Here is a 13,485-nt window from a genome sequence, read left to right as displayed (position 1 = left end):
TAGAATGTCAGCTTTGGAGTCAGAAAGACTTGAGTCCAAGCACTTAATAGCTATTGGGCAAGTCGTTCAACCCCTCTGTCTCATTTTCTTCATGGGTAAAATGGCATAGAAATAGCACTGGATTATGAGAATCAGATGAGATAATATATGTAAAAAGTGCTTTGTAAGCCTTAAACATATATATATATATACATGACACACATGATATATAGCATATATTACATAAAGCATATATTTGTATGTGTATAATCTATACATTTATGTTTACGAATATCTATATATGTATATATATACATGCATACATATATGTTGTTTCAATCCCATCAGACTCTTCATGACCCCATAGGATGGGGTTCTTTGGCAAAGATACAGGAGTGATTTGCCATTTCCTTTTCATTTGCTCTTTTGACAGTTGAGGAAACTGAGGCAAACATGGTTAAGTGACTTGCCCAGGGTCACAAAGTTAGGACACATTTGAACTCAGGTCTTCCTGACTCCAGGCCCAATGTTCTATCCACTTACACCAAAGCAAGTCATCCTTCCTGACCTCAAAAGAGGTAATGGACTATAGGGTTCCAAAAGAAGCATATGGATAGACATGGCTCATATCAAATCAGGAAGCATTTATTTAAGTACAAATTACAACACCAAGTACTGTGCTACCTAGTCAGGGTGACAAAGAAATGGGGAAAATACACACATACACACGCAAAACCATGGTCTCTGCCTTCAAGGACCTTCTATCATCATAAACAGCTAGGCATATAAAAGGTATATAGAGTAGGATTACCAAAAATTTGAAAAAAAATTACATAAATGATATGTGTATATACAAAATTTTATGTGTACAAAATATGAATAAATTACATATGTACAAAAATATATAATTACATATATACAAAATACATAGAAATTATATATATACAAAAATATGTAAGTTATATAAAAATATAAAATATGAGCCTCTACTTAAATATTAAATATAAAAGACACAGGACGAGCAGGCGGCCAGATAGTGGGTCAGCTGCCCCATGCGCCGTCCCCTCGGCAAGGTGGAAAGCAAACCTGGCGCCAGAGAAGCCATTTCTACGTTCCGACCCCTTCGTAGTCAGAGGTAGGAACAAAGAACAAGAACCCCCGCGCCCCTCCCATCGCCCCCCGCGCCCCTCCCATCGCCCCCCGCGCCCCTCCCATCGCCCCCCGCGCCCCTCCCATCGCCCCCCGCGCCCCTCCCATCGCCCCCCGCGCCCCTCCCATCGCCCCCCGCGCTCCTCCCATCGCCCCCCGCGCCCCTCCCATCCCCCCCCGCGCTCCTCCCATCGCCCCCCGCGCTCCTCCCATCGCCCCCCGCACCCCTCCCATCCCCCCGCCTCCGCGGCGGCGGCGCCCGCGCGCCCTTGAACTTGACCCCGCCACGCCCGGCGCGGGCCTCTGGCCTCCCCAGCAGTTGCATTTGACCGGTGCAGCATTTGGCACCTGCTCTGTGACGCCCCCTAGGAGACGCGCGCAGGGTGGCCCACGGGGGTGGGGCGAAGGGAGTCGGGGCGGGGCGGGGCGGGGCCAGCAGTCCGGAGGAAAACGCAGCCACGCTGGGGCCCCAGGAGCTCCGCCTCCGGCGCGTCGCCGCGTGCGCGCTCCACCCAGCTCCCACTTCTACCCCCTCGGGGTTCGAGCTCTACTTTCTCCTCTCGCCCCAGCGGCCGGAAAGTGGATCGCGCAGGCGCCATCGCCATAGCTCCCGCTCTCCGCCCCCTCCGCTTTCCCCGCCGTGCCCGCCCCCTGCTCCCGGGCTGAGCAGCCGCTGCATGAGCGCATGCGCCCGGGCTCGGGGAGCGCGAACCTGGGGAAGTGTGATGGACCGAGGGGGCGGGGCGGAGGGGGCGGAGGGCGGCTGCGCGCGAGCTCGGAGACGCCCCTGATGCGGCGCGAGGAGGCGGCGGTGACGGCGGCTGCGGCCTCCTCGGCCTCTTCGGCGGCGGCGGCGGCAGCGGCTCCGGCTCGTCCGTGAGTACCCTACTCGTCTGGCGCTCCCGCCGGCCGCGCTCAGCCGTCCCTCGGGCTCTGGCGGTGGGTACCGGGCCCCTCGGGCTGAGGAAGGGAGGCTGCGGGCGCGGGCCTGGGCCGCGGGGCGGGGGAGGGGAGGTCGAAGGATGGAGGAGGAGGTTGGGGCTGGGAGATGCCGCCGACCTCCCTCCCCCACTCCTCCTCCCCCTCGTCTGCCAGCACCCCCTCCCCCCCCAGCCCCCCGCGGGATTACGATTTCGAAATTTGGGGAGGACCTTCGGGATGGAGCCGGCCGGTGTTAGAGACGCAATGAGGTTCTTGCTTGGGGACCCCCCCATTACATCCCGTGAAGTGGAATTGGCTTAAGGTGGCCTAGCTGGGACAGGTGGTAACCAAACGTCCTCCCCTCCCCCACAAGTTCGGAATCCCACACGGGTGGGAGGGGGCGTGGGGGGCGAGGACTGACAGAAAAAGAAAGGGGGGTTAGAAACATTCATTTAACCGGCACGCAGCAAATGTGCCGAGGGATCCCACCCAGCCTCCCTGGGAAGTAGGTGCATTCTTACCTCCATTATGACAGTTGAGGAAGCTGAGGCAGGCGGAGGTTGAGGGCCATGTGGACAGAAGCCCGATGTGTCTTCTTGAGCCCGGGTTTAGAGCTCTACCTTCTTCACCTAGTTGTGCCCTTCCCCCCCCCCCAAAAAAACCCCAAACAAACCGCGACAGGCTGTTTAATTCCTATGCTTTTTTGCTGCCTGGTGATGTAAAGGCTTTCTTTTTTGAAATATGCAGGTGGGCATCTGGGTGGAACAAAGGCAGCTTGGTCTGTATTTGGGAGGAATCTGCTTTCGCCTTTTCACTGCATGCCATGTACCCAACACTTTTGGAAGAAGTAACCCAGTTTTAACTCCTTCCCATGATAATTGACGATATACGAGGAAAATCATTCTCTTTTTTGGCACCCTCCATATAAATACTAAATTGAGTGTCCCTACCCTTCATTCTTGCAAAATTTCAGTCTGTAGATTGAATCACTTGGAAGCAAATCATAAAAATTGTTTCTAGAATGATGAACATAGACATATTTAGGATTAGGGAAAATAGGAATTTTAGGGAAATGTAGGCAAAAACACAATCAGTCCTTTAAATGAAGACTATGTAAAATGGAGTGGTGGCCAAGGAAGGGCACCTTGGTCCAGAAAGTTGTATAAACAGTAAGGGACTATAGGGAATAGATTCCTTTCCTTCCCTTCCCTTCCCTTCCCTTCCCTTCCCTTCCCTTCCCTTCCCTTCCCTTGCCTTCCCTTCCTTTGCCTTCCCTTCCCTTCCCTTCCCTTCCCTTCCCTTTCCCTTCCCTTCCCTTTCCCTTCCCTTTCCCTTCCCTTTCCCCATTTCAAGAATCTTTTCTGTACCATCTCTGACAGTCACCACCTTGCCCATTCTTGGCAACATATGTGGTGTAATGGAAAAGCACTGGACTTAAAGTCAGAGAAAACCTATGTTTGGATGCCCACCTATGTTCTTTGTGCATTTGGCAAGTTTGGGGTCTCACCATTCCTTATTTATAAAATGAGGTGTGTGGATTAAAGGATATCCTAGGACCCTGTTGTTAACTCTAAATCCTATGTCATTATCAGACGGTCCTGTCTAATTTTTAAATGATTGCTGTTCCTTATATTGAACTGAAATCTTTTTCTCTAAAACTGTTCTCTATAGTCCACAGGTTATAGCTGTACCTTGTTAGCACAACACAAATCTTTTCCTTTTGTACATGTGCTCTTCAGATATTTGAAGTCAGCTCCATGTACCCTAAGCTTCTTTTCATTGGGCTATATGCCTAGTTTCATTCTGTTTTGAGTTTGTCCTTAAAATAGTGCTTGCAACTGTAGTGTTTCATCTGTATGCATTGGAACTGTTACCTTCCCTTGTTAAAGTATAACAATAACGTGACATAAGGTTTTAAATTCATTAAATTATTTGATCCTCATAACAATGTTATCAAGCAGGTAGTGGAAATATTATCCCCATTTTAGACACCTTTTTGAATACAACCTCCCCTTCGACCTCCCCTCCCCAGCCCCGCGGCCCAGGCCCGCGCCCGCAGGAGTGCTAGAGGTTGGCAAGGTCTCTTTGTTCATGTTGAGCTTGTTCCACATGAACTGTTGTTGTTAAGCCAGATTTATCCTGCAGCCAGAATTAGTGCAATTAAAATTTTAACCTAAATATAATAGCTGGCATTCATTATTTCATCCTTTTTTATTCAGTTAGTTACAGTGGAGACAGGGACTGCCTTTTTTTTCAACTTTAATAACTTGCAAGACTTTTACACAGAGTACATGTTTAATAGATGTTGAATTCTAAAATAACAATGCAGGCCCCAGTTGATAAATGGTCAAAGGATATGAACAAGCAGTTTTCAGATGAAGAAATTAAAGCTGTAGTCATAAAAAAATGCTCTAAATCATTATTGACTAGAGAAGTGCAAATGAAAACAACTGTGAGGTACCAACCACATCATACCTATCAGATTGACTAACGTGACAAAACAGGAAAATGATAAATGTTGGAGAAGATGTGGGAATATTGGAACACTAATGCATTGTTGGTGGAGTTGTGAACTGATCCAACTATTCTAAAGAACAATTTTGAACTATGCCAAAAGGGTTATAAAACTGTGCATACCTTTTGATCCAGCAATACCACTGCTAAGTCTATATCCCACAGAAATCATAAAAAAGAGAAAAAGGACCCACATATATAAAAAAACATTTATAGCAGCTTTTTTTTGTGATGGCCAAAAATTGGAAATTGAAGGGATGCCCATTAGTTGAGGAATGGCAAAAAAGTTGTGGTAATATGACTGTAATTGTTCCATGAGGAATTATGAGCACGAGGACTTCAGAAAAACCTGAAAAGTCTTACGTGAACTGATGCTGAGTGAAATGAGCAGAACCAGGAAAACATTGTACATGGTAACAGCAACATTGTGTAGTGAGCAACTGTGATAGCTTTAACTCTTTTTAGCAATGCAAGAAGACAATTCTGAAAGACTCATGATGGAAAATGCTATCCTCATCCAGAGAAAGAACTATGGAGTCTAAATGCAGACTGAAGCATATTGTTTCCTTTTCTTTTTTTTTCTTGTGGTTTTTCCCTTTTGTATTGATTCTTCTTTCACAACATGACTAAGGTGGAAATGTGTTTAATATGATTATTATTAATATATTTATTATATATTAATAATAATTACATGCGTATTATTAATATGTATAGCATATATCATATTGCATGCCATCTTGGGGAGGGGGGATGAGAGCATGGGGGAGTAATTTAGAACTCAAAATCTTGTAAAAGTGAATATTGAAAACAAAACAAAAAATTAATTTAAAAAAGAAGAAATACCAATGCTGCCCCCAGGGAAAAGATGAAAAAATGAAATTTGCTTCTTTTATAGAAGTGGGGAACTATGGGCATGGAGCACTGACTATACCGTCAGACTCCTGATTTATATATTGGTTAGTTTTATTGAACTGATTTTTTTCCCCCTTTTTTATGTTACATGAAGTGGTTTGTTGAATGAGGAGAAGGCTACATTTGTATATGCTAGAATGTCATTTTAAAAAATATTGATATTTTCATACAGCTTAAATACCTTTGTGTCATCCACAAATTTACCCTTGAGGTCTGTCACTAGACTTGCCCAAGGTTGCATAACATTTAAGATCTAAGATAGAGTTGGATGAGATAATCTGTAAGGACCCTTTCCAACTCTAAAATTCTGATTGTGTCAAGTATTACTATTTTAAAAATATTGTTCCTATACAATAATTAACAGAATTCCTTACAGCACTGAAGTTAAACATGTTGCCATATATTCATGTATTCCAACATCATTACTTTTCAGAATTTAATTTTGAAATTGAAAGAAAACCTTATCTTTTTTTAAACAGTAAGCTCTTTTCATCCTTTTCAACCAAAAAAAAAAAAATAATACCTTTCCATGTTTCCTGTAAAGCTGACTAGTTATTTTATAAGAGCTGATATTACACCCTAAGATCCTCAGCTAATTCAGAATTTAGAGAGGAAGCATGGTTTAGTGGAAAGAGCACTAATTTTGAAGTTATGGGACTCTGGGTTTAAATCACAACTCTCCTATTTATTTCCTATATGTGACCTTAATTGAGTTTTTTAATCTTTTTCAACCTAAGCTCCTTCTTTAAAATGGGGCAGTTATTTGGGCTAAATAAAAGGTTTTTTAAATTTTTTGTGCCATGGATCAACCCTTTTTGGTAGTCTGGTGAAGCCCCTTCTCAGAATAGTGTTTTTAAGTATATAAAATGTATGAGATTACACAGGAGTACAGTTATATTGAAATAAAGTTATAAAAATATATATTAAAAAAAATAAGTTCATGAACCCCTAGTTAAACCTTCTCTCCTATAAACTCTAAAATGCCACTCTAAACTGTATATTAGTTGTTCTGTGTAGTGACTACTCTGGACTTCAGTTTCTGAAGCATGAAACCTGTACACATTAGAGAAGTTAAGTTATTTTAGAGAGGTTAAGTTATTTTATAAGCATATAGGCAATAGCTCTCTTATATAGACAGTGTTATGAATTTCTGATGTCATGGGATTCTTGTTCAAAAAACCTCTTAATTAACTTTAAAATATGTTAGTCATTTCCAGGAAGATTTGGGGAAGGTAGGAGGAAGAGTATCAGGAAATGAAATAATTTCCAGATTTTTTGAAATCACAGTCTAAATTTTAGTCTCCAACTTTTTGTAGGTAGAAAACTATTCAGTGGAGTAAAAGATGGTAGGGTGCTAAGTTAAATCCTGTACTGGGAGGAAGAGGGTAGATGCTTCATTGAATAAATTCTGTCAATGTGAGATGTCCTGAGGTGGACATATTAAGCTTCCTGGCTTTGACCTCCATTGTGCTTCTCAACAGAAATCCTAGACTTAGCAGTATAGCCTCATTTACTCCCAATGCAGTTTGCTGTGATCAGAGGCTGCAGTTTGTGGCATCAGCTAATATTGAGTTAGTTGGGGACCCATGACATAAATCATTAGGGCACTTGCTTACTCCTTTTGTAATAATGGTTGGTCAGTTTAATTTAGGATGTCAGTGAGACAAATTTAAGATAAGAAGCAGAGAAAATTTTTTGGTCCAGTAGCCACAACACAGTTGTATTTTGATTCAGTTTTTCAGTACAGTTTTTTAAAATGTGTAAAGTCTACTTCCTCTACCTTCTACTCTATAATGTCCTGGAAATTTTCATTGTAAAATGAATCAGAATTTCCCATAAGAAGTGTTTGTGACCAAAGACTCACCCCTGAATAGAAACATAAATATGACATAAAAGCAAAGATATAACTATAAACCCCCAGAAAGTAATACATTTATTTTCCTGGTCCTGTAAAATGTGGCAAATTGAAGTAATACGTTCAAAGATTATGTAGAAATTCTGTAGGTATGGTAATGGTATAAATAGCATGTATAAAAATACTACTGTATCATAAATTGTCTTTATAATAAATGTAATATTATATATGCGTATATGTATATATATACATACATATAGCTATAATAAAAATAAGAGATCCATTACTTCATCACTTTGGGCAAGTTATTAATCTTTCCACATGTTACTAGATAATCTTCGTCAATTTCTTTGACCATTGAAAATCAGTTAAACCAAGCTTCCAGGTTAATGACTCTCTCTCTAAACTTTGATAAACTGGGCCTCTGGAGTCAAATGAGTATTCTGTGGGTGATGAGATGAGTATAATCCTTTGTCTTGGTGATGGTCCAGCTAATCACTTGTTGTAGGATTTGCCAAAGCTTGTGCTTTGCCATTATAGCCTTAAAGAACCTTGAGGAGGAGGCATGGGAGTAGGACTTCAACGTAAGAAGTAGTTAAAACGGTTTAATTGTTATTTTGCTTGCTGCCTAAATTTTTAGAAAGACTTTGGAGTTTTGAATGACTCAAGTTTCTTTATAAGGCTATCCAGAGAAATTTAATCTGTTATCCTTTCTCTTCATAAATTTCCCTGTAGCAAATACAAGGCTTCTAAATTATTTCATTAGTTCATTCATTAGCATTGTCTTAAAAAAAGAAAAGCTATTGCATCATACAAATTAATTTGAGAGGAGGATGACCACTATTAAAAAAATTTTGTTCTATTTTTAACCATATACATTTTTCACTAGTAGTTTGCCTTCTGAAATTAGTCTGTTTTCTATTCTTGTTGCTTTATTATTAATTTTAAACTTTATTCTTTATAATTTTATTACTGTCATTCTCTTCATCTTCCTTATCTCTTTATTGTGTATTATGGTCTTTAATAGCCGCAAGATATGTTACTTATTTTTAATTTTTAAAAAAATTGAATCTATAAAGGAAACTTCCTCTTCTTGCTCTGCAGTTGAAAACCTGCTGTGGTTGTATGCTGCACTGAGAGGTTAGAGGTTAGAGATTAAAAGTTAGATTTGCCCCAGGGTTGTGTGTGTGTGTGTGTGTGTGTGTAGGGGGGAAGGAGAGAAAGAGAAGAGGAGAGATAGAGAAAGAGGGGTGCACCTGAAGCCAGGTCTGCCTAATTTTCAAGCCACCTGTGCTATACATAACACTGCCTCTCAACATATTACTTTCATTATCCTAACTTCAGTCAATAAAATTGAAATAGTTTTGCATTTTAAAAAATTCTTTACTTGTAATTTAATTTGTCATCCTGTAACTGCCTACAGGAGCAAAACAACCTTAAACTAGACTTTATTTATTTTAATTTCTTTAGAAATTGGGTTTATCCTTGTCTTATCATGTTTGAAAATAGCATGGCAACTTTTCGTATAATTTGGTACAGTGTAAAGAACTAGAATTTGAGAACCTGGGTTTGAATGCTGGCTTTGCCACTTCTCTCATATATATATCTATAACCTTGGTCGAGGTACTTAACCCTGCCTCAGCTGCATGTTTCTCATCTGTAAAAAGGGATTTGGATTAGATGGCATCTGTTATTCTTACTTTTTAATTTCCACAGAATACTCAACATGCCATTTCACAGCTCACTTCTAAAAATGAACATACTCATAGAAAGGCGCAAAAACCACTGTGGTGTGGTATTCCTGAACTATATATAGTACACCAGTAACTTCTGAAGTGAGTGAGGAAAAAATAGCAGTCATCATAGATTCTCTTTTCCCTAGCGTTACTGTTTGGGTAAAAATTGTTTTAGCCTGCAGTTGTCAACTTTCTACGCTAGATGGTGCCTGGTGGGAGAATTTAAAATAAGCTTCCAACTTTTAATAATGTAAATGGTTTGGGAGAGAAATCACTTTACGTTTTTGAGAAATATAGTGTTTACTCATGGCATATGAAATTATGATGGTTTGGAGAGCAGGAATCTTTTTGTTTTTGAAAATATTTGCTCCTTGCATTCATTCATAACCCCCTCACTCCTCTCTCCCAGAGAAAGATGTGGCCAGTTTAAGGGTTTTGTGGGGAATGAGATGGGGTGTAGTCCTTTGTCTTGGTACATTAGGGCTATATGTTTATAGGCTAATTGTCTAATTGTATTTCTCCCTTTTGGGACCCTTGATAAATTTATTGTTTTAATTTTTTCATTTATCAAATACCCAATATATGACAGACAGTGGGGGTAGGTCAAGGGATTAGAAAGACAAGAATAAAAACCATCTCTATCCTCTGGCCAGAGGTTACCAAACTTATTTGACCTACTGTCCCTTTAAAAACAAAATTACTCAGCGCCCCTCTGGGGTTAGGTTAGGTCAGCCCTACTCGCCTCACCAACACATTGCACTGCAGGCTGCGACTGCCTCTGCTCCACCATAGTTCCAGCATCGCTTATGGGGCTGGATTGCCCACACTTTGGGAACATGCGTGTAGGCCCTTACATTCTCTTGAGGGAAAGCACTAGGTAGCACAAATAATTAAATGCAAAATACATAGAAACAAATAGAAAGTAATTTGGGGAGGAAGAGAATTGATAACAATTTGAGAATCTGGAAAACCCTTAGGCTGGAAATGGTGCTTCAGCTGAGCCTTGAACTGAGCTAGGGAAGAGGGGGAAGAAGAAGCATTTCAGTGACTTCTGTTTTATGTGTGTGCATATAGATATCTGTACACATAACATATCCAGGCACTGTGCTAAACACTTTTTACAAATATTATTGCATCTGATCCTCACAAACAACCCTGGGAGATGTTATTATCCCCTTTTTATAGTTGAGAAAACTGAAGCAGACAGATGAAGTGATTGCTCAGGGCCTCACAGCTAGTAAGTGTCTGACACTGGATTGGATTTCAGGCCTTCCTGTCCCCAATCCCAGCACCCTGCACTGTGGTGCCCAGTAGCTGCTGAGCATCATGAGTTGAAAGCGCATTTCTGGCTTTCCCTGTGCTTAGGCCCAGAGGATGGCAATGGAACATCCTGAATATGGAACAGCAAGTAGACTAGGATGACTGGAGAAGTAATCTGAAATAATTCTGAAAAGATAAATTGAAACCTGTGAAATTCATTGGTAGATACCTTATGCCAAAAAGGTGCTTGTAATTGACTCTGCTTTCTATTACAATACATTGTCCTTACTGCCTGAAAATCTTAATATCTTCCTGGGTTTACTAATGGGAGATTACTTGGATACTGTCAGCAGTATGTCCTGTTGTAATTTATCATGTTAAATAATCACAGATCATAGATTTAGAGTCCCTACTTCATATTTATACGCATTAATTATTTGAGGACTAGTAGACCTTGTTGTTACTTAACCAAACTATTTTAAAAGAATTACCAGCTTTGTTATGCATGTATTAAACATTAGATTGGGAAAAATAGAAAATTACTTAGGAGAACCTACCTATTTAAGTGTAGTGTTTATAATATAGAAACTTACCTGTGGATGTGGTGGCATTATGGGAACTACTGTATTTGAAAATTACTTTGTTCTGATAGTAACACTTTCTACTTTCTCAGGAATATTTTTGCTATTATGGACCAGTATGGAGATATGTCAGACGGTGAAGTAGACCATTCTTTCTTTGATAGTGATTTTGATGGAGAAGAAAAGAAATGTGGAAGCAGTATTTCATTAGTTGACAAGCAGTTTGACAAACATGGAAAAAGAGAAGCAGATGCAGAAAATTTAGATTTTAAACTGGATGGACTTACAAAGGAAGATCATCTTATTGAGAAGAGAAATGAAAGGAAAGAGAAAACACCATCAGAAGATCACTCCTTAGAAAACCATACTGGAAAATCTTCATCCTCATCAAGTTCGGGATCAAAGAACACATGTAGTACTTCAAATGCTGGAAAAATAAATTTAACCGTTCCAGCTAGAGTCCCTAAAATAGTAAGACAAGGAGAAGATGATTACTACACAGATGGAGAAGAGAGCAGTGATGATGGCAGAAAGCGTCATATCAGACCCAAGTCAGCCAAACCATCTAATAATTTGAAAAAGTGCACAAACAAAAAATATAACAAAATCAGATCTTCCTCCTCTTCTTCCTCCTCTTCTTCCTCTTCCTCCTCTTCCTCCACCTCTTCATCTTCCTCGTCTTCTACAAGTACTGATACTGATTGTTGTTCAGCTACAGAATCTGATATCTGTCTCTCTGATTCACCTCAGTCATATTCAAAGAAAAGTGCACCCTCTGGTTTAGCTCTGTTGTCACCAAAACAAAAAGGCAAATCAGAAAAGTCAACAGAAGCACCACCCATAAATTCGAAACCAAAACTTGGCCAGTTCGCAGAGGAATCTGAAGATACTGTGACTGATGTAACTCCTTTATCAACTCCAGACATCAGCCCTATTCAGTCTTTTGAACTGGCTGCATCAAATCATCAGAAAACAAAAGTAAAAAGGCAAGAAAATGTGAGCCAAGAAGCATTTGGAAATTTTGAAGACTCAAAGTATAATTCAAAATATCTGAAATCAGCCAGAGTAGGGCAAGAAAAAAATGAACCCAGTCTCACCTCTAAATCACTTTCATTAGAATCCAACTTGGACAACAGATATAAACAAAAAGTCTTACATGATACACTGGACCTGAATCAGCTTTTGAAAGGTAATTTTCCTTTAAAAAAAGATTTAGAGAGTAATAACATTTAATATCATGTTATAAATTGGAATTTAATTAAATGTTTGCACTTAAATCTTTAGTGATAAACTTGTATTAATTTTTAAAATGTTTACGCTTTAGAGTTAAAGTTTCTGTAACTTTATTTTTTCCATCTCAACTTTGTCATGGGAAAAATGTGTTTTGGAGTATGATGGCTCCAAAGCTGTCAGGCTTTCACATGTTTATGGTTCTGTTTTACACTCCCTGCCCTACAAATGGGCAGGTGTAGTCTTTGCCTTTTATGAGTTTGTAGTTGAGGTGGACAGTCAAGATGTAGGCAAACAAAATATAGACTCCTACAAGTTTAGAACTGGATGAGACCTCAAAAATAATCAGTTTCAGATTCTTCATTTCACAGTTGGCTGAAACTAAGACTCAGGTTTACAGAATTTCCCCAGATTCACATGGCTAGTGAGAGACAGAATGAGGATCTAGACTTGTAGTTTCATTACTGTCCTTTCTACTATACCTTCTTGTTGTTTGTCCTTCATTCTGGAAGAGGACCATCCAGTATATCTTACTACCATAAAAAATGGTAACTACTATCTTGGAGCAATATCAGAACACATAGCTAGAGGGAAAACTATTTAACATGAATTAAAAATAACTAAAACATCTAAGTTGGTTTAGATCATATGTATATTTTAAGTTAAAGTCCAAGGATTTTCTTTAAAGGTTTCTGTATGTAAATAAACTTTTGTTTTGGGGGAAATTTTTTTCAGTTAAAACATCTTGTTTGAAGTAGTCCTATTTACCACAAAAGGTAGTTTTGAAAAGCAGAAAGATGAGACTTTAAGACAAAGTTCCCAAATTGAGAGCCAGTATAGGAAGGAAAGAATACAGATTATTCAGTCTGCATTCTCAATTCAATAAAAGTTCTTGGAAGTTGAAGAAGTTATTTTTCGAGATCAGAACTTTTCGACAGATACTACATGATACACAGGCTTAATAAGGACAAAAAAAGAGGTATGCTTATGCAGCTTCTTTTGTAAGGCTTTGTGAGTATAAAACATGTTTTATTTTACTTGAAAGTAAAGAACTAATTTGCTCATATTATTTAAGCATGTATGCAGACTATATGGAAATTTCTTTGCCTGTTAAATATACATGTAAATCAACTCTCAATCAAGTTTGTCTCTTTGGTTAGGGTAAAATTGTTCATATCCATGTTAATTTAAAAAATAGCAATCTCTTTTTCTAACATATCACTCAATATATACTTTCATAATAGATTAGGTCACCCTGGCACCAAATTGTTTTGAATATAGTTCTAGTCTGCTCCTCTTCCCTCCCTTCATCTGACTTTTGCTACATGTTGTCAGGGTTGTTTTTCAT

General features: G+C 39.7%; 1 protein-coding gene across 8 annotated transcripts in view; it reads left to right on the top strand.

Moving 5' to 3' along the window:
- Window positions 1-1,709: 1,709 nt before the first annotated feature.
- The window catches only part of CFAP97 (cilia and flagella associated protein 97), a 31,911-nt gene continuing 20,135 nt past the window's right edge, over window positions 1,710-13,485 (top strand). For 3 of the 8 annotated variants that reach the window (XM_072623617.1, XM_072623622.1, XM_072623623.1), the window contains exons 1-2: window positions 1,710-2,067; window positions 11,000-12,096. In XM_072623617.1, coding sequence (XP_072479718.1) covers window positions 11,016-12,096 — 1,081 coding nt within the window. In that variant the 5' untranslated portion in view covers window positions 1,710-2,067; window positions 11,000-11,015. The remainder of the gene's footprint in view (window positions 2,068-10,999; window positions 12,097-13,485) is intronic. The other 5 variants (XM_072623618.1, XM_072623619.1, XM_072623616.1 and 2 more) reach the window with 4 other exon arrangements.

This window comes from Notamacropus eugenii, chromosome 7 (assembly GCF_028372415.1).
Source record: "Notamacropus eugenii isolate mMacEug1 chromosome 7, mMacEug1.pri_v2, whole genome shotgun sequence".
NCBI classification, from domain to species: domain Eukaryota; kingdom Metazoa; phylum Chordata; class Mammalia; order Diprotodontia; family Macropodidae; genus Notamacropus; species Notamacropus eugenii.
This window is presented reverse-complemented; position numbering and strand designations above follow the sequence as displayed.